The 25,786-nt window shown below is 42.1% G+C and overlaps 2 protein-coding genes across 2 annotated transcripts in view; one reads left to right on the top strand and one right to left on the bottom strand.

Annotated features, from left to right (window-relative positions):
- Positions 1–9,361, bottom strand: part of LOC139645481 (CD82 antigen) — a 10,961-nt gene extending 1,600 nt beyond the window's left edge. Inside the window, exons 1-7 of the mRNA XM_071521200.1 lie at positions 9,278–9,361; positions 9,054–9,132; positions 6,394–6,506; positions 5,752–5,826; positions 3,884–4,003; positions 3,388–3,564; positions 1,585–1,668 (exon numbers count right to left, since the gene is read on the bottom strand). Of these exons, the coding sequence (XP_071377301.1) occupies positions 1,585–1,668; positions 3,388–3,564; positions 3,884–4,003; positions 5,752–5,826; positions 6,394–6,506; positions 9,054–9,132; positions 9,278–9,343 (714 nt within the window). The 5' untranslated portion in view covers positions 9,344–9,361. The remainder of the gene's footprint in view (positions 1–1,584; positions 1,669–3,387; positions 3,565–3,883; positions 4,004–5,751; positions 5,827–6,393; positions 6,507–9,053; positions 9,133–9,277) is intronic.
- Positions 9,362–19,659: 10,298 nt separating this feature from the next.
- Positions 19,660–23,751, top strand: LOC139645480 (methyltransferase-like protein 27). The gene is made up of 5 exons (XM_071521199.1): positions 19,660–19,776; positions 21,270–21,398; positions 21,847–21,982; positions 22,759–22,851; positions 23,519–23,751. The coding sequence occupies exons 1-5, from the start codon at positions 19,660–19,662 to the stop codon at positions 23,749–23,751; spliced, it is 708 nt and encodes a 235-aa protein (XP_071377300.1).
- The last annotated feature ends 2,035 nt before the right edge of the window (positions 23,752–25,786 follow it).

The following is a 25,786-nucleotide window of genomic DNA, read 5'->3' as shown; positions in this document are numbered from 1 at the left end:
CATTCAAAATCCTTTTGATATTACTAACAAGCAAAACATTTCTTTCAGGTTAGTGGTATATATAGATAAGACATAGCCCAAGTCTACAGTATATAAATGCCCCATGTCCAAAACGTCGACTCTTTTTAATAAATCAATGCAGAGGTGATAAGTGTGTGTGGGAATTGACTTTTTTTTTTTTTTTGGAATTGGATCTTCGGGGTAATTGATTCCCTGCACCACAAAAGAGACAAAGCAAGTGGTGTGTGTGTTTCCCATCCCTGCCAGAACACTAAGGTCCTCTTCTAGCTTTATTTTAGATGTTCCTGCTGTTGTGCACAAGAACTGTGGAACCATAGAACCCCCTCCTCTAGACCTCAGAACCCCCTCCTCTAGACCTCAGAACCCCCTCCTCTAGACCTCAGAACCCCCTCCTCTAGACCATAGAACCCTCTCCTCTAGACCTCAGAACCCCCTCCTTTAGACCATAGAACCCTCTCCTCTAGACCTCAGAACCCCCTCCTCTAGACCATAGAACCCCCTCCTCTAGACCTCAGAACCCCCTCCTTTAGACCATAGAACCCCCTCCTCTAGACCTCAGAACTCTCTTGGTATTTTTAAGAAGAGGTTAAAGATCTATTATTAAGTTAATTGGTAACACTTTACAATAAGTTAAGGGTTAGTTAATGCTTAATAAGCATTAACTAACCCTTAATTAACAGTTAACTAATGTGTAATTTACTAATGGCGTTCATGTTAACTAAGGTATTAATTTATACATTATTTAATAGTTTATAAAGATGCCTATTAAATAATGTATAAATTAATACCTTAGTTAACATGAACACCATTAGTAAATTATTACCAGACACATTAGTTAGGCCTAACTGTTAATTAAGGGTTAGTTAATGCTTATTAAGCATTAACTAACCCTTAATTAATGCACCCATATTGTAAAGTGTTAACAGTTTATTTTATGTCCTTTTTATGTTCTTAACCTTTTATCCCTTTATTCTTACATTTGTTCCCCCTGGTATTTTATGGTATTATAGTATTTTCTATTACTATATTTATAGTATGTTGTATTTATTTATCTATTTTATTTTATTTCTCTTAACCTGTTTCACATTTTTATTTATTACATATATTTAATTACTGTTAATTGCCTAGCTTTGTGTGTCTACCATTTTTTACATTTTGAATGAAAGGTGCTATACAAATAAAGTTATTACTATTATTTTTAGTATTATTATTCTCCATCCCACCAGGACCAGGCTCTGCCCCGCGGGGGATCGGGCCTTCCTGACCACCTGGGGGCGCCACAGACTCTCCATGCTTTTAAAAGAAGTCTAAATCCTTCCTTCTTAACAGAGCCTTTCCTTATCTTTGTGTTGGTTTTCATCTCTTTGTTTTTATGCATCATCTATAAACTGTTCCTTTTTCCTTTGAGCTGCTTTTAATGATCTTTTCTGTTGGTTCATTTTATCTGTTTTTATGCACCTGTTTTTTACTCTGTAGCACTCTGAGATTTACTTCTAATGAAAAGTGCATTACAAATTAAATGTATTATTATTATTATTATGAAGTTTTCTAGTCGGCCGGTACCTGGATTAACATGAGGCTGACGTCCATGCCCACTATGGTAAGAGCGTTCTCCTCCAGCCAATCACTGATCTTCTCTTTACAGCCCTGCATCAACAAACAGTTGCATTATGGGGGGTCGAGATGGGACAGGGCAGGACAGGACAGGGCAGGACAGGACAGGACAGGACAGGACAGGACAGGACAGGACAGGACAGGGCAGGACAGGACAGGACAGGGCAGGGCAGGGCAGGGCAGGGCAGGGCAGGGCAGGGCAGGGCAGGACAGGACAGGACAGGACAGGACAGGGCAGGGCAGGGCAGGGCAGGACAGGACAGGGCAGGGCAGGGCAGGACAGGACAGGTCAGGACAGGACAGGTCAGGGCAGGGCAGGGCAGGGCAGGGCAGGGCAGGACAGGACAGGACAGGTCAGGACAGGACAGGTCAGGACAGGACAGGTCAGGGCAGGGCAGGGCAGGGCAGGGCAGGGCAGGGCAGGGCAGGGCAGGGCAGGGCAGGGCAGGACAGGACAGGTCAGGACAGGACAGGTCAGGGCAGGGCAGGGCAGGGCAGGGCAGGACAGGACAGGACAGGTCAGGACAGGACAGGTCAGGACAGGACAGGTCAGGGCAGGGCAGGGCAGGACAGGACAGGACAGGACAGGTCAGGACAGGACAGGACAGGTCAGGACAGGACAGGTCAGGGCAGGGCAGGGCAGGGCAGGGCAGGGCAGGGCAGGGCAGGGCAGGGCAGGGCAGGGCAGGTCAGGGCAGGGCAGGGCAGGGCAGGGCAGGGCAGGGCAGGTCAGGACAGGGCAGGGCAGGGCAGGGCAGGGCAGGGCAGGGCAGGGCAGGGCAGGGCAGGGCAGGGCAGGTCAGGGCAGGGCAGGGCAGGGCAGGGCAGGGCAGGTCAGGTCAGGGCAGGGCAGGGCAGGGCAGGGCAGGGCAGGGCAGGGCAGGTCAGGGCAGGGCAGGGCAGGGCAGGGCAGGGCAGGGCAGGGCAGGGCAGGTCAGGGCAGGGCAGGGCAGGGCAGGGCAGGTCAGGACAGGACAGGACAGGACAGGGCAGGGCAGGGCAGGGCAGGGCAGGGCAGGGCAGGGCAGGGCAGGGCAGGGCAGGGCAGGTCAGGGCAGGGCAGGGCAGGGCAGGGCAGGGCAGGTCAGGACAGGACAGGTCAGGACAGGACAGGTCAGGGCAGGGCAGGGCAGGGCAGGGCAGGGCAGGGCAGGGCAGGGCAGGGCAGGGCAGGGCAGGGCAGGGCAGGACAGGACAGGACAGGACAGGTCAGGACAGGACAGGTCAGGGCAGGGCAGGGCAGGGCAGGGCAGGACAGGACAGGACAGGTCAGGACAGGACAGGTCAGGACAGGACAGGTCAGGGCAGGGCAGGGCAGGACAGGACAGGACAGGACAGGTCAGGACAGGACAGGACAGGTCAGGACAGGACAGGTCAGGGCAGGGCAGGGCAGGGCAGGGCAGGGCAGGGCAGGGCAGGGCAGGTCAGGACAGGACAGGACAGGACAGGACAGGGCAGGGCAGGTCAGGACAGGACAGGACAGGACAGGACAGGACAGGGCAGGGCAGCAGTTAGAGCCACACAGGTAAAAACATAAATGACTATTCAGGCTAAATACCCTTGCTGTTAAAAAATAAATTCCCTCACCTTATTCTAGCATAGACTCTATACATACACCTCCAGTACACTGACAGTACTTTAACAGTACTATGACAGTACACTGACAGTACTATGACAGTACTATGACAGTACACTGACAGTACTATGACAGTACTATTACAGTACTATGACAGTACTGTGTGTGTGTAGTACCTCTTCATACGAGTTGTTTCCTCTCCCAAACAGCGAGGTGTTGAATCCTGGGAGTTCAGGACACAAGGAAGACTTGAAGCAGGAGCAAGGAAGTACCGCTGGATTGGTCAGATTCACTTCCTGGATAAAAGAGTTCTCCAGCCAATCACCAGGGCCCGCCATGCCACAGCACTCCCCCTGTAAACAGTCAGCATCACCATGGTTACAGTCCTGTCCTTTAAGGTCCCCATGAAATGAACCATTACTTTTACTTCCTGGAAAACAGAGTATTTAATGATGACATCATGCTGCACCAAGTATAAATTTCAACCAATTAAACCATCACAGATTTTTGAACAGCCCCGCCCCTTCGCCCCTTCTATCAAATAAAACCGCCTTTCTCTCCCTAACTGATGTTCCATTGGTTTAGACTTCTGATTGATCCCTGCCTGTGTTAAGCCCCGCCCCAACATCCTGTTCCAACAGGAAACACATCAGATGAAGCAGACAGACTCACGTAGTGCTGAACTTTATCCAGCAGGCCGTCCTGAGCGCCGCCGCCGCCGCCGCCGCCGCCGCCGCCGCCGCCGTAGCTGCTGATGATCCGCTGCACCGCTGCAGCCGCGCTCTCCTCAATCTGACCAACCAGCAGAGAGGCTTTCAGTTTGTTTGTCCAAATATCAACAATTCACTTTTCTTCTTATCAAATTAAATTGAAATGAAAATAAAGTGAAATGAAATTAAAGCCAAATTGAATCTTTTATTTTCAAGACTTTCCAAGTAATGTTACTTGTTACTTAACTCAGGCTTCTTACAATAAAAGCCAGAACGTACAATTAATTTACAGACCGGACAGCGGTTTAAGGCACTGGTTCCCAACCTCGGGGCCCCGACCCCCACTAGGGGTCGCCAAAGCTTCACGGGGGGTCGCAAGGCCTTCTTGGTTTTAAGGGGTGTAAGAAAACTTAAAAAATATATATATACAGTATATCTCAGCATTTCATTAATTTTTGTGAAGAAAAGAACTAAATGTAGGCTAGTTGTTATTTTTAAAGTTTAGATGTTTTTTGAAGATATAAAGGAGGATAAGGGCGCGGTGAAGACATGAACACATGAAGCTGTATTCACTCTGCTGAACAGCCTCGTCCTGCTTTAGAAAAGTTCAGTTAAAACAACCAGAGAGCCTCAGGGAGAAGAAAACACTGAATCTGTCTGAAATTAGCATAATAAGTATGTATGATAGTTAAAAATAAATAATACAGAGAATTGTATAAAACGTTCCTAAAAATATCAGGAAAACTAATCTCTGATGCAATATTCACATAATCTGCTCAATATTCATCCAATTTGCTCGTTTTACACAAACTTCCTGCAGTTATTGCGTTCACTGTTTGGGTTAACTGTACAGATATCAGTTGTTCTGTGCTGTTATTGATAGGCATTGATTATAATATGAAATATCCATAAAATATGTCACTTCGTCAGGGGTCGTCTGTTTACTCAGGAGTCCCTAAAGGAAAAAGGTTGGGAAGCTCTGGTTTAAGGAACGGCAAAAGAAGACGGGATGACAAAGTTATCAACAAATCCAGAATGTAACGGACAGTTCTGACTGAGAGAGACCAGGACTCACAGGGTTAACAGTGAAGGTCTGGAGGAAACATCCAACTGGAGACTTTTATCCCACAAAGAGATTTCCACCATTTTAACTGACGTCTATGCTGGTGTGACAGTAAAGCACATTATGTGTTAGCATTAAAGTTACGAGTCAGCTTAAGACTTCTTTACCATCAATAACTCACTCTGCTGGATCGCTTTACGGCACAAAACAGGAAGAGGTTCTGTTCTTCCAGAGCAAACGGAGCTAAAGCTGAAAGAGTTTCTGGCAGCAGATGGTGGAAGGAGGGAAAGGAAGATGGAGAAATCACTTCCAACATGTTGATCCTCTTCAGGGAGGGGGAGGGGGGGGCAGGAAGCAACGGGGCTGATGGGAAATGTAGTCTTAATGTGGAGAAACACTAGAACTAACAATACTACCGGAGTGAGAGAGATGAGAACAATCGTCTCCATCAGGCTCTCACTGGTTTACATTATATTGAATTAGCACTGTTCATGTCATAATGATATACTGATGGTTACAATGGTACACATAGATCCACAGCACCTAGAGCTGGTAGGGATTTAGTGTATTGCTCAAGGACACTTCAGCAGGATGAGGGTTTGGTCTCTGCTTACTGCACCGCCTTGCTTCCCAAATCCCTCTGTCTTTGAGGAACTAATCGACTCTGTGTTTTAAAATATCGACTCATGAATTTCAGGAAGCCAAAATGTTCCAAAATGAATCGGCTCAAACTCTCGGTTTTGTTTTGCGTGTGTGGGACGGCTCACCTTTCCCCGGTGGATGAGCAGGACCAGCGTGACGAACAGCTGTCCCAGGACGAGGACGACGAGGAAGGCCATGTACTGAGGAGGACAGACACCCGGGACAGTTAGAGACCCCCTGACCCCCTGCCTTAGCTGTCTTTTGTCAGACTTCAATCAATCAATCAATCAATCAATCAAACTGTAGGATGTTAAAAAGGTTGTTAAAAATGGATTTAGAGACTAATGCACACCAAAACAACCAAAAACCCCCAAATTTTTGTCAGACTTGGATGGACTACAGCAGCAGTTTTCAACGTGGGGTCCGGGGACCACCCAGGGTCCTTGAGGGGGTTCCAGGGGGTCCCCAGTGCCACTGTTTTTAATTAACAACTTTTTCAACTGTGTAGCAGATTTTCCTTTTTAAAATGTTTTGTCTATGCTGTATTTTGTATCTTCTGCTTTAACAGTCGTCTGTTCTGTTCCTGTGTTTGTTTTTATCTGTCGACCTCAGCCGGGGCTCCCTTTAAAATGAGGATATTCATGTCAATGGGACTTCCTGGTTAAATAACGGTAAACAAAAAAAAAGGTGTAGCTAATAAAGTGGCCGGTGGGTGTATTTGACTTATATATTTGTTGTATGTACAGTAGTTGTTAGCAGTAACTCACCATCAGCAGGAAGAGCCTGTTCTCACCCTGAGCTCCTAAACATCCCACAGCGCTGACCGCCACCACCACCGCCCCGATGACCAGCAGCCCCCCCGCCACCGTCCGCAGCTCCTCTACACACACACACACACACACACACACACACACACACACACACACACACACACAAACATATAAAACACTAAGTTACGAACTTAGTCACGAACAAGAAGCGGGAAGCCTTCAGTTACTTCATGTAGAGAATCGGTTTTGGCTGATAAATGGAAAAATAAGAGCTTTGAGTACAGAGCCTGCACTTCTTACAAGTCTCTGTAACACTGTGAAGGTACAGGAAGGTTAATAAAGGGTTAATATGGAGTATATGAATACACCGACACGGACGAAAGTAAGTGTCCGGAATTGGATCCGAATTTTGAATCTCATTTGCAGGGACTGGAAGAAAATCAATTACAAGAGAAGGTAAAAGTGATATTAAACTTTAAAAAAGACAGATGGAGGATTGGTAATTTCTGAGAAAGTTCAGCGAAAACAGTAGAGGATTAAATATATTGGTGTATGATTGTGATTTTTTGGTCATATGCTGTCTGGAATTGGAGACCCTGATGTTACTGCTTGAGCAAGCAAAGTTAAACTGTAGAGAGACTGTAGAGAGACTGTAGAGAGAGAGACAGGTCTGAACAGCTTTGTCTGAAGCTCGGTGAGCAAGGCCCCGACCCTGCCGGGGTCCGGGGTCTGGGGTCCGGGGTCTGGGGTCCGGTTCCCTCCGGGTCGCCCACACCGCAGGACTCAGAGCTTTGGACACGAGAACCGCCTCTGGAGACAAGGCTGATGTGTCCCAATCACATCAGTTATGACCGGTAGGGGAGAGCGGGGTAAGATGAGCCAGTTTTTACTGTAAATGTTCTCTTAGCAAGGAAAAATGAGACAGAACTAAAACAAATGTTTCCACCCATATTTCAGGGTGTTGACTTTCAGATGAACTGAAGAACGCAGCTAAACGAAAGAAGAATGAAAATACAACTGGTCCCTTGGCTCAATTTGCCCCAGACTGGGGTAAATTGATCCTAGCTAACTCTCTCTCCACCACCCCACCTAAACACAAAGCATAACAAGTTACCCAGAATTCCCCTCATTAGCCAGTATTACACCCACATCACTTCGCCTAACAAAATCCAAAAATGGTCCCCAAACCTTTTCGAAAGTATTGTGTTTACCCTTCAGCATATATGTTATCTTTTCCATTGCGAGGCAAGACGACATTTCCCTGAGCCACTGGCCAATGCTGGGCCTGTTCACGCTTTTCCAGGCGAGAGCTATCAGGCGCTTTGCTTACAATAAGCACATATCTATAAGTGCCTGTACATTGTTCTTTAGGTAAGGAATGGATGGATATAACCCCAGGATATACACTTTGGGATGGAGAGGTAAATTTACTTCCTTCCAGAAGTCTTTAATTTTTTCACAGTCCCACAGACGGTGAGACAGAGCCCCTTTAGAGTGATTGCACTTATAGCACATATCTGAATTCATACTATTAAACTTCTTTAACTTAACAGGGGTTACATATGTTCGCATTAACCAATTGTATTGTAATAGTTTTAGCCGAGTGTTCACAGTCTGTGTCTGAGCTTTGGTTATCTAAATGGCTTGTGGCACAATATTTAATTTGAAATATGTCCCAATTATGTTATATGTTATATATTATTGGATCAGACCATTGTAGAAGGTAATTTTGTTAGTTTTTCGCCTCTGTACCACTTCTGTTTTGTTTGAGATGTTTCATTTTTTTTCTTTTTGTTATTATTATTATAACTTTTTTTTACTATTATTATTTATTTTATTTTTTTCTTGCAAATTTTTTTTTTTTATGTGATTATTGACTTTTGTTTTATGCTGATGTTGTTTTTCATTTACTTACTTATACATTTTCTGTTAAAAAGAAAAATCAATAAACATATTGATCAAAAAAAAAAGAATTGATCCTAGCAAGTGGGTAAATTGAGCCGCTTGGGGGCAAACTGAGCCACTGAATTATTCATGTTGGAGTCTGGATAAAATACTAATAAGCTATTTCTCTGTCAAATGAGACTGAAGACAATGTTGTCACTTTAAAACATCTTTATTTAAACTAAGTTATTCATAATTTTTTCATAATAGTAGTGAACTAGAACAGTAATAAAATATTCCTGCATGTCATTTTGCAAACCAAAGTACAAGCCTGAGTTAAGTGACAACAAGTAACGTTACTCTTGTCTTGAAAATAAAAGATTCAATTTGGCTTTAATTTTATTTTATTTATTGTATATATGTTTTAATGTAGCTAAATTGGTATTGAGACAACAGCCATTAACCAATAAATGTAAAAAAAATACTTCGCAGCCATGTTGACACTGAAGTCTTTTCCTAAATGCCTGGTCACATGACACATAGTGTTTATTATCGCTGGGATACAGTGGGTGGCTCATCTTACCCCGCTCTCCCCTACCTTATTATTGTTTTGCTTCCTGGATGTCCTGACAGGCTCCTGAGCTCTCCTGCACAGTAACTACATGGAGCTTTTTCATTTTCTGCTTCATACCAATTATTGTGTTGTGCGAATAAAAGTCAAATCTAAATGTCCGATGAGTTTTCAGGTGAAGCAGCGGAGCGGAGCGGCGTACCGGAGGAGAGGACCGACAGGAGGTTTCCTTTATCAAACAGGATCCAGACTGCGCAGCCGCAGACGCTCAGGCCCAGGATCTGCAGAGACACGTTAACACTTTAGATTTAGTGATGGTCAGGAAAAAAAAAAAACTTTTCTACCTCTTCTGTTTTTCCCTCCCACTGTGACCGTTCTTCCCCCCCTTTAAAAACATCTGCACCAGATGTTAGAGTGTCTTCTTACCAGGAAGATGGTGTTGAAAACTGCAGAGCAGAACTTCAGCACCTGGATCTTCTCCTCCAACTTCATGTTAATCCAGCGAAGAACAACAAGCAGCAGGAAAGGAACCTAAATCTGTCTAAAATAAAACCAGTTACGATGGAACGATAGATAGAAAGATAGATAGATAGATAGATAGATAGATGAATAGATAGATAGATAGATAGATAGATAGATAGATAGATAGATAGATAGATAGAAAACATGGCAAAATATAATTGTCATATATACTATGTTTTCACAGTGAAGTTTACATTCAGTTAGTGAACAACAGAGGTCAGAAATTCCATCCATCTCTAACAAACAGGGTTCTATAGAGAACTAAAAATGGTTCTTTAGGTTTGTACCATAGCAGAACCCCAGAACAGAAATATTAACATTACTTCTTAAGAATCACACAGGGTTCTTTATTCTAATTTGCCAGTTTTTTCTGGGTGTGTTGCTCTTCCAGGACAGATGAGAGAGATGGAGGTTTACCTGTCTGTTGTCGTCAGTCTGTTCTGTCTGTTCTGTCTGTTCTGTTCTGTCTGTTCTGTCTGTTCTGTCTGTTCTGTTCTGTCTGTTCTGTCTGTTCTGTCTGTTCTGTTCTGTCTGTTCTGTCTGTTCTGTTCTGTCTGTTCTGTCTGTTCTGTCTGTTCTGTTCTGTCTGTTCTGTCTGTTCTGTTCTGTCTGTTCTGTCTGTTCTGTCTGTTCTGTCTGTTCTGTTCTGTCTGTTCTGTCTGTTCCGTTCTGTCTGTAGTGTTACAGGAAACCCAGACGCTGTGTTGAGGATCAGAGTCCACTTCCTTATTAGGTGTAAACATTAAACCGCTCAAAGGGCTGGCATTGTTACACACACACACACACACACACACACACACACACACACACACACACACACACACACACACACACACACACACACACACACACACACACACACACACACACACAATTGCTGGCAAAATTATTGATGGCAGAAAAATGAAGCACATTGTGGGCAAATGTTAATTAGAAGTGCTCTTAAAGGAGTTATTTTGTGATTGTTAATCCCTCCTCATGTTCCAGTCTTCTCTTCCTTTGAAAGAAAGATCATTATTTCCCCTTTATATCCATTTAATTTGTACCCACAATCCTTTGTATTCCTTTGATGTGGCCTGTGGTGTGATTGATTTAGATCGGAGTCTTTTTTTTTCTATTACCTGAAATGCTGTGATGCTGCTGAGTGACATTTATTGATACTGATTTATTTGGGATAGAGTAATAATTGTTTATTTTGGTATATTGGAAGAATGTGTACGTTACATATAAATATAGACACAATGATAATTGCTTGTTTGTTGTGTCATAATCCATCAGCTAAAATAAATATACAAATTTTGATTCTCATGTGCTCATGGTGCCAGACCAGCAGAATCCTCCTGGAACCAGTTTACAGTCCCGTCCGACAAAATACATTTTGTCAACAATTATGTAACCGAACAACTGTTAATTGTCATATTAATTTAATTGCTTTTGTTGTATTTATTGTTTTTGTGCTTACATTTTATTTTTGTTTTATTGTATATTTCTTATTTTTCTTATGAGCATAGAGAACACTGCTCGGTAACATGTAGAGGCGCCACCTGCTGACTGAGAGTCAGAACTGCAGTCACTGCCTCAAACAGTAACAGCAGTTCATTTGGTAAAACGTGACAGAAGGTTGATTGTTGTTGGTTGTGAAACAGTCCAACCCGCCCACCATGCTGATGAGGGTCTCGCTCTATTTAGGGCAGAGTGTTGTTCTATCTGGACAAAACCCCGAGCGGCTGACTTCCTTTCACTTCTGTCCTCATTTGACCTCAGACTGGTCTCCACCGCTCCCACACAAAGCGGGCGATACACTCGATCTGATTGTGACTCAGCTGCTCCACAGCAAATCTGACTGTCACCCCCTCACATCTGTCAGACCACTTCTTTGTTCAATTCACGGTTTCCTTACCGGAACATCCTCACGTTCCGCCGCAAACGGTCTCCTTCAGACGGAACCTCCGGTCCCTCACACCGGCTCGGCTCTCCGATGAGGTCTCGGCTCGGCTACCATGCCCCCTCATGAAGAGTTCTCCTCACTCCGTGTCAGTGAGGCTACAGACACTCTGCTCCTACTGTCGCTTGAGCCACAAAGATGGCAATCCACATAACATGAGTCACAAACCTTTCATGCTCAGTATCAATGAACTTTTTTTCAGTTCAGATTTCACTTCTCACTCACTGGACTCTCTGCACAGCTCCAGTCACTGGGGACCAAAGTGTTTGCTAGTTTTGTCCCAGATTAGCTGGAGAGTATACTCACTTATTAGTTATGACTAGAATTTATAACCTCCTCCTCTCCTCTCCTCTCCTCTCCTCTCCTCTCCTCCTCTCTTCCTCTCCTCTCCTCTCCTCTTATCTCCTTTCCTCTCCTCCTCTCTTCTCCTCTCCTCTCCTCTCCTCTCCTCTCCTCTCCTCTCCTTTCCTCTCCTCTCCTCCCCTCCCCTCCCCTCTCCTCTCCTTGTCTCCTCCTCTCCTCTCCTCTCTTCTCCTCCTCTCCTCTCCTCTCCTTGTCTCCTCCTCTCCTCTCCTCTCTTCTCCTCCTCTCCTCTCCTCCTTGGTGGGACACACAAACACACAACCCACTCTCCAGTTATATTAGTGGGATGAACTGAGCCATGATCTAAAAGTTGCACCTGAATTGAAAGTCACAAAGCAGCCAGTGGAACCAGTGATTTTGTTGAATTTCCACCAAGCCGTCTGAGTTGTTGAGATGATGGTTTTTAGTTGTGTGTGGGGTTGTTTTGTTTTTGACTGGGTGAAGAATGGTAGGTCAGATATTTAAAGTTCATTGCATTTTGTTTGTTCAATTTCCAGCCATGAGCTTTGTTGTTCTGACTGTAGCCATTTTGCTATGAATAAATAAATAATAATATAGCCACAAGCAGCAATTGGTAAGGTTCAAGCCCAAATTGGCATTTTATTTTTTCAAATTTTCCAAGATTTAAAGTTTAGCAGTGACACAATATTCAATCAACTGATCAATTAAGTCAAATCATGTTACTGATGCTGTGAAGATGAATTGCTCACCCATGTCTATCAAAAAGAGAGCTGGTGCCCTCTAGTGGTCGCTGGCCAGCTCATCAACTGAATAATCACATGATTCACATACACAATACACATTTAATTACAAATGATAAATGATGAATAATAAGATAAATCAGTGTTTTATTTTTCCAGGGACAGACTCCATGTGATATGAGACACGCTGAGGTCAGAGAAGATGTTCCATCCTCAGTGTCTTCTGCTCAGATGCGAAGCCTTCAGACCACGAAGGGAAGGGAGTCAGTAAACCTGTCAGTGAACATCCAGGAGGAAAGTCCATGGCTGAAGTCAGGAGACGGAGGTCCTGGTCCTGGTCCTGGCTGGCAGCTGGAGCCTCTCATCATGCTGTGCTGAGTATTAGTCCACACCTCAGGCATTTAACAGGAAATACAAAACCATCTGCTAGAAATCTTGGTGTTGTGTTTGATCACAATCTGAACTTTGACCATCACATTAAGAAATTGGTTCAGTCTTGTTTTTTACAACTCAGAAATCAGTTCAGTAATGCAAGAACATCGCAGAGCAAATCATCCATGCTTTCATCTCTTCCCGCCTGGACGCTTCAGAATTCAGTTCAAGATCCTCCTGATCACATTCAGAGTCCTCCATGGCACGGCACCCTCTTATATTTCTGAACTTATAACCCAATACTCTGCACCAAGATGACTCAGACCTTCTGACCAGCTGCTCTGAAGTGTCCCACGGTCCAGGCTCATCACAGGAGGACCGTGCTTCACTGTGGACTCGCCTCCCCCCCACTGTCAGGTCAGCTGAGTCGGCACCACATTTAAAACCTTTTAAAAACCCACGTGTATAGGCTGGCGTTTTTATAAGTTTGTTGCTTTGCAATTCCTATTGGTTTTATTTGTCTTTTCATTTTGTTTGTTGTTTATATTGCTTTTATTGTTGAGTGTTTGTTTCCGTTTATAAATTGTATTTTTCCTTGCTGTTTTCATTCTGTGTAGGCTGCTATTATGCATTTTTATTATCAACTGTGAAGCACTTTGTGACTTTGTTTTGAAGTGCTAGGCCTATATAAATAAAGTAAAGTAAACTAAACTGTGGCAGACACTTTTGCCATTCCCATTGCAGCAGATTGCCGCTGTGGAGGAGGTACTCACCATTCTTCACAGGGTTTTACACTGAATTTCCCCGAGGGGATCAATAAAGTATCTTATCTTATCTTATCACTTCCCCAAACCAGCAGAGCTTGAAGAAGGCGGGGCTGGATTTCAGTGTCTGGTGCCGCTGCTGGAACCGGATCAGGATTCGCCCTCCAGCTGAGCCCCTGGACTAATGTTACATAAACTGCAAGTTATTTGCCTCCGTGCTGCTTCAGGGGGGGGAGACAGTGACGGGTTCTTCACTGATGTTCACACTGGCAGACCAGGGGCCGGATTCACCAATGTGTTCTTAAGATAGAGCTTAAGAAATGACATAAGAGGAAATTTTAGGAAGTTCTTAAGAAGGCTCTTAAGTGCAATTCCTCAATATTTTCTTAGTAACAGTCTCATTTCTTACGAATTTCTTTAATTTTCCAACTTAAGAACTTCTCAAAATAGGGCCTGAATTAATTCTGGTTAATAAACTTTAGGCTTACTGCCATTGAGGCTAGGAGACAAGGCTAGGAGGCTAGGAGACAAGGCTAGGAGGCTAGGAGACAAGGCTAGGAGGCAACCCAAAGTGCTTCCATCTACAAATCAATTGGGGAAAAACCTATTTAGAGCAACTAGAGCAAAGATTGAAACATTGGTTGCTGTTGGTAACTGTAAAATTTGCATCTTATTTCCAACAGACATGAGACAGAGGCCTACCTGGCCCTACACCAAATAAAGCTTTACAATAAATGTTCATCTTAATGTTAGGTGTAGGGGAACCTATGAAGACTTTGAACTATAACCTACTTGTCTAAAATGTGTTTAAATATATGATATTAGAGGCTTACCTTTTCACTGTAGGAGTTTTAAGACAGGTGAAGGGCCGTCTGAAAGTTAAGAAAAAAATCAACAACAAATTTGACAACTTTCATTTCAAGAATACCATTTATTCCTAAGTTTTTTCTTAGGAAGAAACATAAGAAGAAAGTTAAGAAAATATATAAGAACTGTTTTTGAGAATAGCATTTTTTCCTATTTTTTTTCTTAAGACTATAAAGTTAAGAAAAAAATGGCACTTGAGAAGATTTTTTTTCTTAAGAGGGTTTTGTGAATCCGGCCCCAGGTTCTGATGTGCGTGACGATTCCCCATACATCAAAACTCTCCTCATCCTCCTCCCGGCTCCTTCCTCCTTGGTGATGGAGGCTTCTCATCAAGCAGCCATCATTACCCCGTACAGACAGCCTAATACATTTGATAAAGCAAACTCTCTGCCTCATACGAAACAAAATCGTTGAATAATATGAATGAAGGTTTTGAGTTTGGATTTGAAGGTTTCTACAGAATTAGCTTCCCTGATCATAAGAGGCGGCTGGTTCCAGAGACAGGAGACTCTGTCCCAGCGCTCTGCGGCCTGACGATGTGTTCTTTAATCAAGGAACAGAAAGGCACGAGGGGGAATATCAGGGCTGATGAGGTTGGATAAATATGACGGTGCAAGCCCATATCGATTTATATGCAGAACAGAAGCGCCTTAGTCAGACCTAGGGCTGAACGATTTTGAAAAAATATCTAATTGCGATTATTTTGACTGATATTGCAATTGCCATATGATTTGCGACATTAGAGGGAATGATCATTTTTGCATCATTATTCTCATTTTCATTGAAAAACGTATTAAAATGAGTGTGTTTTTTGCGGGGATCTGTACCAAACAAAGATGTTTTCTTCAGTCTGTGTAGCCCAGGACATCTCTGCAGCACCACCAATATTTAATTTAAAATGCTATTTTGACACATTTCACCTTTAACAGATATTGTGCCTCCTGCCATTTGAAAATTGCATTAGGCCATATTGCGATTTCCATAAAATTTCGATTAATTGTTCAGCCCTAATCAGACCTGGCTGGAATCGGGAGCCAGTGAAGGTCAGGATGGGAGTGATGTGATCAAATTTTCTAGTTCTGGCGAATATTCTGGCCGCAGCATTTTGTACAAGTTGAAGGTTTTTAATACTGTCGTTAGTTTGGCTGGAAGATAAAACGTTACAAGAACCGAGTCTTGAGCAAGTTAATTTATCGCCAAAGGCTGTGAGCACAGAGCAAAGACTCCTGGAGGCTTTTCTGTTTCTCCTCTTCCACCCGCTGCTGAATGATGAGACAGCGTAGACCTTCGTGTCAGTCGTTTACTAATTTAAGTGCAAGACATAAAAAAGCGATTTCACTGAGATAACTAATCCACTTTATGAACATATAAATGAAAGCATCATTTACTCCTAATACGGACTGGTAAGCAAACCAAAGTGTATATTTGGTATTCAGAAACTAGCATTTATCAATCCAAAGGATATGACGTTAATATCCCTTGTGCCATAATCCAAGGTGAGCATTCCTATAGAGGCCCAGTTCAGACTTTAACAGAATGATACACAATGAGTATCATAGAAAACATCAGGCTATAAATAAATCATAAATCTACACGACAAAACTCGACAAAATGTAATAAATTTTCACTTCATTATGTCATAACACCCGCATTTTGTAATACACAGCTTGAACGCAATATGTAATACATTTCCCCTCATTTTGTAATAATTATACATATTACCGTGATTATTACAAAATAAAAAAATTTTGTTTGATGAAAATGTAATAATATGGTGCGTTATGTAATAACCAACCCAAATGGATGTCTTCATTCATAAAAATCGTTATAACATTATAACAACAATGTTTATTTTATGCATAGCATGAATCAGACTGACCCAAAATTCATTTTAAAAAGATATTATTAGTTCAGTAGATTAATATCTTTCATTGGTCAAAACTACATGAAGGGTCACTGTGTTCCTCAGCTTCATAGAAACTGAAGGTTCATAGAGACAGAAACTGCAGACACTGAGTGTTACAAACATCTAAGTACACACACAAACGTCAGGAGACACACACACACACACACACACACACACAGAGAGAGAGAGAGAGAGAGAGAGAGAGAGAGAGAGAGAGAGAGAGAGAGAGACAGAGAGAGAGAGAGAGAGAGAGAGAGAGAGAGAGAGAGATAATTCGACAAAATGTAATAGATTTTCACTTCATTATGTAATAACACCCGCATTTTGTAATAACCATCGCAATATGTAATAATTTATTAGGCTTCAAAATGTAGGCTATGACATATTGCGTTCAGGCTGTGTTACAAAAAGCGGCTGTTATTACATAATGAAGTGAAAATCTATTACATTTTGTCGAGTTCTTACATAACGCGGTGTCACAAGGCTCCACAGTGTATTGCAGCATCCAGTCCGGTCCAACACACTGCTGTCAGTCACCTGCCTGTTACTTCATTCATGTTTTTATCTCAGCAGGTTGGTCTGATGCGCCTCCTGTCGGTCGACTGAGAAACTTCAGCTTCTTCAGAACTGTGCTGATAGATTTTTAACCGAAACAAGACAGAGCATATTCCCCCTGTCCTGCCTTGGCTCCCAGTATATTTTAGAATAAGTTTTAAGGTCCTTTTACTTTTCTACAAAGCGCTTGTCGTTTTGTTTTCCTTCATTAGCTCTTAGATCTTCTGCTGCTGGGTTTTAAACACAAACAATCAAACACAAGAAAACAGGCAGCGCAGCTTTTTCTAACTGGACACTAAAGCTTCCAGCTCAGCTAAAAACATATTTATTTAACTTGGCTTTTAATTGTGTTATTCTATTTTTACTTTTTTATTATTTCTTACATATTATAGCCTATCGTTCTTACCAGTTTCTGTTTTTACTGCCCCCTTTACCATCTACTGATGTATTTATTGCTAATCCTTTCCATTTGCCCTTAGTTTTAATTTGTCTGTTTTCAATTTGTCTGGCGTATTTCTTTTGATATTAATAAACTTTATTTATAGAGCACCTTTCATACAGATGATGCATTTCAAAGTGCTTTACAATAAAAAAAAAATTTTTTAAAAATGCTTATTATTATTATCATTATTGATATTATTACCTATTATTATCATTATTTAACACTACTTAACAATACACACTGCCATCAATATCCCTTTCTATTCAGAACAGATGTCTTAAAGTAAATAAGACAAGGTAAGTCAAATATGTGACGTCATGAGATCCTTGTGCAGCAGGGTGAACCGGTCCAGCAGGTGAACCGGTCCAGGCTCACAGTAAGACCTGGGTCTACCTTCAGGGGTAATTCCACTCAGTCAGGTTCCAGGTGTGTCTTGCCCCTCCTCCCTGTCTAAGCGGTTCATTTGTTAGGCAGACTAGATGTGGCCTCTTGTTCTGAAACTGGTTTTCACGGATCAGGTTTCCCCCTTTTATCTATAGAATAAATCATTTCTGCATTAAATAGGGATTGATAATTTATTTGATGTTGCACTGACTCATTGTGCCATCTGCTGCATTTTGAAAGCTAATACACACAAAATATCACTTTTTTTTATTGCACTTAAATGAGCAAAACGATTGATAAGAAGGTGCTCACATCACAGGGTGTGTCGGATCCCGCCGGGACAGGGTCCGCTCAGGTCTGGACTCCCTGCATCCCGGTTACTCAGAAGCTATTTGGCTCGTGAACTCTGACACATCAGCACTGTAGAGCTCTTCAGGATCTCAGCTGTGCACAACATGTGGCAATACAGCTGTTTTTATTATGTTTTAGGACTTTTTATTGTTTTCAACATTTTTTCTTTATTGTTTCTATGTATTTTACGTATTCTGTGTATTTAAGGTTTTTGTGGTCCATCGTCTTAAGAGTTGCACTGAGGCAAATTCCTACCAACTTTGTTGACAAGGCAATAAATGATTGAATTTTGAATCTTGAATCTTAAATGTGTGGGCAATTGCGCATGTTATGTTGAGTATCCAAAAATAATTGGTAATAAGATGAGAATTTGCCCCGCAGCAGGAATGTGCCGAGCAGGCCGAGCTCGTGACACGTTTTATTGCCGTCATTTCATTCGCTTATTGTTCGCAGACATTGTTTCCTACATTCAAAATCGATACCCTATGAATATATTTGTATTGATTTGATGCACTTGCACTCCTCGAGCCAGAGTCTGGTAAACGGTGAAGCCATTGCAGTTTCCTTGATGTGATTTTGTATGAAACAGGATCCCCACAGTGTGTGTGTGTGTGTGTGTGTGTGTGTGTGTGTGTGTGTGGGCATTTTTATGTTGTACACAGCGCAGTTTTATCTCCAGTCTGCTGCTTAAGGAGGTCAGACTGTTGGTTTCCAGAGAGGAGCTCGGTAAGAGAAGCTCTACTTTTGTTTTGTTTGTTTGTTTGTTTGTTTGTTTATTTAAATGATCTCCATTAGCTGATGCCGTGGCAATCAGCTAATCTTCCTGGGGTCCACACCTGACATACTGTACATAAAACATCACATGATTACATTAATATAGGCTACACTAAATTACATCAATATACACTAATATAAAAAAAAAATGCAAAAAATACATTCATATACATTTCAAAGCCAGTCAACACTGAAACGTAGGCTACATTTAGGTGGAATACTAATTAAAAATCAATATATAAAATTATACAACCCATATAAAGCGGAACACGAATATTGAAAACTGGTACAGAGTTTTACCTCCTACTGTCCAGTCTGTCATCTGCAGGCCAAATGCCTCTGAATAATCTTTTTGAAGGATGATTTATTTTTTATTAGGCGGATATTAAATGGTAAATTATTCCAGTTTGTTATGGCTCTGTAAATGACAGGTTTTTTTCAACGAGTCAGTCCTCAGGCTGGGTGCCACAATATGACCGTTACCGAATGTAACCCCAAGACTTTTAACTGTGGGACTCTGGGTAATCAAGCAGTCCCCAAAATGTAAAGTGATGTCATCAACGTTACATGACATCCAGTTTTCACAGTGGATCGTCAGGTTTAACGGGTCGGTAGATTTGGGTATTGTCTGCGTAACAGTGAAATTGAATACCATGGGTACGGAACATTTCGCCAAGAGGGAGAGAGCGTGTAAACAGAGAAAATATCCTCCAGCTGATGTGAGGGGGAGGAGAGTTTATTTACCATTAGTATGCAAACGCAATATATAAAAACAGGTGAAAACAGGTCTGAGGTCTGAGTTGTGTTCTGTCTTTTCTCCTTCTGCAGTGTGGAAGCTCTCCTGTCCTGCAGGTTCCTCATCATGTCGGACTCCACCAGAACCTTTGACCATGTGAAGAGACAGCTGCTGTCTAACAGATGCACCGACACCAAGGAGCGGAATCAATTCTACGACTCCTGGGCAGAAAACTACAGGAAGGTCAGTGTGCAGAACTTCATCCTTGTTGAAGTTTGAATTGGTGCAGACCCCCTAAAAATAGATTTGTCAAAAGAATTTTACATTTATACAGGTGCATTCATTGTAAAATATAGGTACCCTAAAAAGTAAAGGTATAGGTCTCTAAAAATGTCAATTTTGTGACAGTGATTCAAGGCATAAAATCTTAAATCTGCCAGTGATGTGAGATAGTTTCACCTTTTTCAATTCAAATTTCAATTATTTTCTTGAATCAAGTGACGTTTTCCTGCATATTGACCCTTTTTTTGGTCCTTGAAACAAGAGAAATTGCATGGGAAACAAGATCAATTATTTTAATTATTAATTATTAATTGAATTGTTAACTGTACCCAGCATCTAGCCTGTAAAAGTCACCCTGTGAGAGGTTGTCCGTGTGTGTGTTACCGATCTATAAAAACATCAAAAATCTATACAGGCTATTATATGATCTCTATTGCGCCAAAAATTTCAATTTCCCACTTGAAACCAATGAATGAATTAATAAAACCCACTCACTATAAACTCCCCACTGAGCAAAAGACGTGATTTCAACGTCTTGTCTATGCTTTAGCTCTCATATAGCCCAGGATCATTAGGCTATGTATAGACCTATTTTAGACCAAGCAGTAAATACATTATTACCATGAATAAACATCTGTAAATACCAAAAATATGCACCAGAGAAGTCCTGTAGACTAGCCTACAAGATAATTATCTGAGCACAAGAAGTAATTTCAACATTGCGTCTATGTGTAGCTCTCTTATATAACCTCGTCCAGGATAATTTTGTCTATGTATAGACATTTAATAAACTTTCACTTTTCAACCCCATTTAAACTTAATTTAGCCTAGACTGCTAGGGCCATTTAGACGTGTTTTAAACGTCTAATCAACGTAAAATTGCTCAGTGGGTCACTATATATAGAGTACGATAGACACGCCCATAGTAATACTGTCGGAATATTATAGGCTTGTGATTTTTCTCTTTATGTTTTCTGTACTGTAGCCTACCTGTTTTTCTCTGGGTTCCATTACTCTAGCCTAGTTTACCTGCCTTATCAGCTCTGTGCCTATAAATGAATATGTAGCCTAAAACCTTTTTATGGTTCCAGACTTCAGTTTCCTGATTAAATTAAAAACTGTGCTGTGACCTCAAAGCACCGAGCGGCTCGCAGCTTTTCACCAATGTCGCGCTTGTCTTTGTCATAACGACATTTTGGCAGAATTTCAAGCTTTTTGTTTGTTTTGGTTTTGACAGACTGAATGTCTTAATGATCTGTACAGATGGACATTTAGCTGTGCCTGCTCTCCCTCTTGAGTTAACCACAGCGTTATTATGGCAAAAAAAAACAGACTTGAAAGGAAATTCCCAGAATAGAAAGAAGATTTCAGTAGATTTTAAATCTGAGGTTTCATCTGTCTGCGGGTCGGAGTGAGTGTTAAAGTTGTTCTGTCTGAACACATCTGACCGACAGGACGTGGCTGTCCTGGGCTACAACGGACCGACTCTGGCAGCAAACTGCCTGCTGACGCATTTTGCTGGAAGTCGTGAAGCCGCTCTGGTTCTGGATGTCGCCTGCGGGACCGGACTGGTTGCTGAAGCGGTAAGTCTGCAACCAAGACTGTTTTTATCCCAGGTCAGGGTGGAAGAGGTGGTGAGTGCAGAAGCTGAAAGCCAGTCACCCCAGTATGAACACAGCTACATTTTCATATTTACATTCTAGTCATTTCTGTGACTCTCTTATCCAGAGAGACTCCACTGAGGTCAGCAGCAGAGGAACCTTCAGTTCCCAGACCGACATTACAACTAATAGAGAAGTCAGAGGTCAGAGGTCACAGCAGCCAGGCCTCGGCCGGTCCTACCTCTGACTCTGTGACCTGCTACTCTACAGTTGCTGTAGTAATGATGTCTTTGAAGCCTCTTGTCTCCCCTGCAGAACTCCTTATCTTCTTCTCTTCCTTTTTCCAGTGTTTTCATCGTGTGTGTGTGTGTGTGTGTGTGTGTGTGTTAATGTGATGTGTGTTGTTTCTCTGTTTCTCTGCTGTGTGTAGATGAGCGAACTCGGCTTCAGACACTTTGTGGGAGTGGACGGCAGTAAAGGCATGCTGGAGCAGGCTGCTGAGACCGGCCTCTACCAGGACCTCAGACCGGCCTTACTGGGAACCCAACCGCTGCCTGCACAGGCTGGTACAGTAGAGTCATATCAACTCTGACATTCAGCTTTCTGATCATATCACATTACAGGCAATGATGATTAGGGGTCAGCTGATGAGACCGATACTGAAGGCCGATTTTGATTGAAGCTGCCGATAGCTGATATTTTGTGCCGATATTCAATATTTTATAATTTGACCGTTTTCGTGCCAAAAAGTGTTCAGTGTTTCCTCCAGAATGTTCTTCTTGTCAGGTGGAAAGGCATCTGAAACATTTAGACCACGGGACACTAAAACTCTCCACTGAAACTGAGACAGGCAGCCCCTTCAGGCAGGTGGGACAGGTTCCTCTGCAGGTTCCTCTGCAGGTTCCTCTGCAGGTTCCTCTGCAGGTTCCTCTGCAGGTTTTCCAGACTGTCCCCCCTGAGACCGTTGAGTCAAATTCTCCAACACTGGAATGATTTCTCTTGTCAGATATTTCCTATAATAACAATAATAATCATAATAATCACAATCATAATAATAACAATAATAAGACAAAAAACATATTGACTTGCTGGAACCTTCATCATATCAGTGGTGGACGATGCTGACGCTGAGAGGCCAATATCGGCCACATATATCGGTCTAACCCTAATAATGATTTTTTTTTGCAGGATAGAGTGTGTATGAAACAGACTGGAGGAAACTGGAAACTCACTTTGGCCCCTTTTCATTTTGTTCCTCCGTCCTTCCCTCCCTCCTCCCCCTCCTCTTCCTCTTCCTCCTCCTCCTCCTCCTCCTCCCCCTCCTCCTCCTCTCCTGGTTCAGATATGTTTGATGTGGTGATGATAGTCGGTGGTTTGCGTGTCGGCATCGTACCGGTCAGCGCTGTCAGGGAGTTGTGCAACGCCACCAAACCAGGTAAACTCAACCAGACCAGTCTCACCAACGTCCAGCGTCCACCACATGCTATATCTTGGGCATGGAAGCTCAACTTCAAAATAAAAGCCCCATGAACGCTGCCTTTAACTGCACTTTGCGGCTGGACAAACTTAAAATTTCAACTTGGACAAAAAGGACACTTTTGACATGGAAACCAAAAGGGTTTCACTGCAGCTTGGTCTTTAACTGTATGATTGTGGATCATGGTTTCAACTCTCTATTTCCTTTTATTTGATCTCAATGATCCAAGATAACTAGATCCACATTTGACAAATCAGTCCACCACCTACATTCAAGATATGGAAATAGTCGAATACAGATTGACAAGATGATTTACAATGCCCTGCATCTTATTAGCCTGAATTAACCAACATGCAATGAAGGAATAGGGCCAAGGAGATAGACTTTAAATTCATTTTTTTCAGTTTCACTGCTCACACAGTTACAGCTCTTTGGTTTGGTAAGGCAGTGCTCTATAATGAAAGGTTTCGTTTCAAAACACTACATATACAGTATATTCTTCTTGGAAAAAAGTTCATCATTCGCTATCCCTAAACTCTGTGGATTCAGGCTGTAAAAGCATCTCATTTAATCAGCCAAGGACTTGAGTTCCCTACTGTCCTGTAAACATGCGTGTTCTCTGCAGGAGGCCTGGTCTGCATGACGAGAGGCGACTTCATGATGGGGCCGGTGTACTCCGCCTACAAGGCCGACCTGGAGAGAGAGCTGCAGCTGATGGAGGAGGAGGGACTCTGGACTCAGGTCGAGGACATAAAGACGGACAAATATTTGAAAAATGTGTATCAAGAAGGAGACATGGCAGACATGCGGGACGGGGAGTACATGAGCGCCAGTATCTACCTGTACAGGAAGCTATGATGATAATAAACATGTATATCCTGTCCTGTCTGTCACTTTCATAACAAAAGAAACAGAAGGAACACTTTTCAACAACAGATGGAGGTGGACATGTGAACTCTGGGTTCTGGGTTTGAACCCGGACCAGAACCTCTGACTCAGGTCTTCTCTCTGATAAAGGCAAAAATGGCCCCAAAATAACCTAAAAATAAGTATTTAATTTATTTGCAAGAACTCATTTACCAAAGGCAGCAGGTCAGGTGTAATCCTCAGTCTCTCCCCAGTGTTCAGTAGTTTAACAACATGGGGATTTCTCAGCAATTATGCTGTTTTAAGTACAAAAGATATTTTAATTCTATTACACCAATTAATCATGGTGCATTCCAATAGAGTGCATGCATAATGTAAGGCACACTATAGCCAGACAGCTTGTATTAGATTAGATTAGATTAGATTAGATTAGATTAGATTAGATTAGATTAGATGAGACTTTATTGATCACTGTGGGTAAATAGTGCCATTGCAGCAAAATAGTAATAGGACACAGAAAAGAAAAATTCAATATGAATAAGAATAGAGAAAGTGATGGTCATATAAAAATATACAGACAATATATACTGACAATTACAAAACTTGGACATTTGAAGATGAAAATGTGTAAAAAGTCGCATTTCAGCATTAACAGGGTGTAAAGTAGCAGCAGCATTTACTGTGACAGAGAATTATGTGCATTATGAAAAAGGTGAAAAATAATCAGTTATAAAAAAAATGTCAATATAGTGTACATGCAATATTTATCAATGAGAAGGGTATGACCTGAAAAAAATGACTGCATATACACATGGTGTGTGAAAATCCGTTCATATTGACATGAAGGGGTCAGGAGGTCACACACGTACAGAAGAGTCTTGGAGCGTAGATCTATACTAGATAGATTCACTTTGTTTTACAGATGCAGATAATATTTACAGATGTGCAGATTTGGGTTTGTGCTTTACAGGCTGTCTGCCTTATCAAAGAAACTTCAGATTAATTTACCATCTGAACAGAAAAAGGAACAATGTCCAAGGCACATGTACACTGAACACTCATAATCAATAAATGTTGCTATTATAGATTATATGTATGTCTATTGCACCTATCACCCTCCTCTGAATAGAATCCCATGAGGGAAATTCAGTGCAGCTAACTGTCATTCATTTCTGATAACTGCAATCAATGAATTGAAGCTTCCTGCTGATGACAGAAGTCTGTCAGTCTGCAGTCTCCGGCTCTGGAAGGTTCCACAGGGTTTCTCTGGTCCACTGGAGCCTCTCATGGTGAAGCTGTTGTTCCAGAGCTGATGGGAGAGGAGGCGGCTTCTGGATCTGATGGACTGAATTTAACGTGCTGCACCTTCAGGTTTAGTTCTGTTATTTAGTCAGCAGAGGGAGATGTTCAGTTTTAATTCATTTCTGTAGCAGTGTTACTTTTTCGACAACAGATGGCGCTGTTTAGCTACTTTTAATATGGCTGCGGCAGTGACTGTAGTACTGACATTCAGTCAGCAGGTGGCGCCTCTACATGGAGCTTGACTGGTCCAGTTCCCCTCGCTGCAAGTCGTTGTGCTTCAGAGCAGACTCCACACTGCCCCCTCTGGCAGGATCTGACCTTACAGCTCACTCTGATCTGTGGACTTGGTTCTGACATCAGTCAGTAAAAAGTTTGCAGGCAATATTTAAAAAATGACTCTTTAGTTAAATAAGAACCAGATTACGCATATCTTACTATTTCCCATAAATTGAATCAACACATATTGACCACAGATATGTCAATATGCTGATTCCATTTGAAGTAAATGAGATGTGTATTGAGAAGCTGCATGTCCTTTGATACTGTAACAAAAACCTCATAACAAATTACATCTTTTTACCATATTTTGTGGATCAGTAATTACAGTGACTGATAGTGACATTTTTGACAAAGGTAAAATATATACAGTATATGTATATGTGGGCAATGCTGCCTCTGTGTATAAAATAAAAATGAATATATTAATCTGTTTATCACAGCAAAA

The sequence above is a fragment of the Centroberyx affinis genome, unplaced genomic scaffold (genome assembly GCF_046629955.1).
Source record: "Centroberyx affinis isolate AG114_WGS23_722 - 3 ecotype Tasmania unplaced genomic scaffold, CSIRO-AGI_Caff_v1 ptg000872l_1, whole genome shotgun sequence".
Lineage (NCBI taxonomy): Eukaryota > Metazoa > Chordata > Actinopteri > Beryciformes > Berycidae > Centroberyx > Centroberyx affinis.
Note: the sequence above shows the minus strand (reverse complement) of the source record. Positions and strands in the feature narration are given on the sequence as shown.

Bases quoted from the DNA above. Each gene is read 5' to 3' on its own strand.
- LOC139645480 (XM_071521199.1), top strand. From the start codon at position 19,660: ATGTCGGACTCCACCAGAACCTTTGACCATGTGAAGAGACAGCTGCTG. The intron at 21,399-21,846 runs GTAAGTCTGCAA...TGCTGTGTGTAG, and splicing joins CCGGACTGGTTGCTGAAGCG to ATGAGCGAACTCGGCTTCAG. The intron at 22,852-23,518 runs GTAAACTCAACC...TGTTCTCTGCAG, and splicing joins GTGCAACGCCACCAAACCAG to GAGGCCTGGTCTGCATGACG.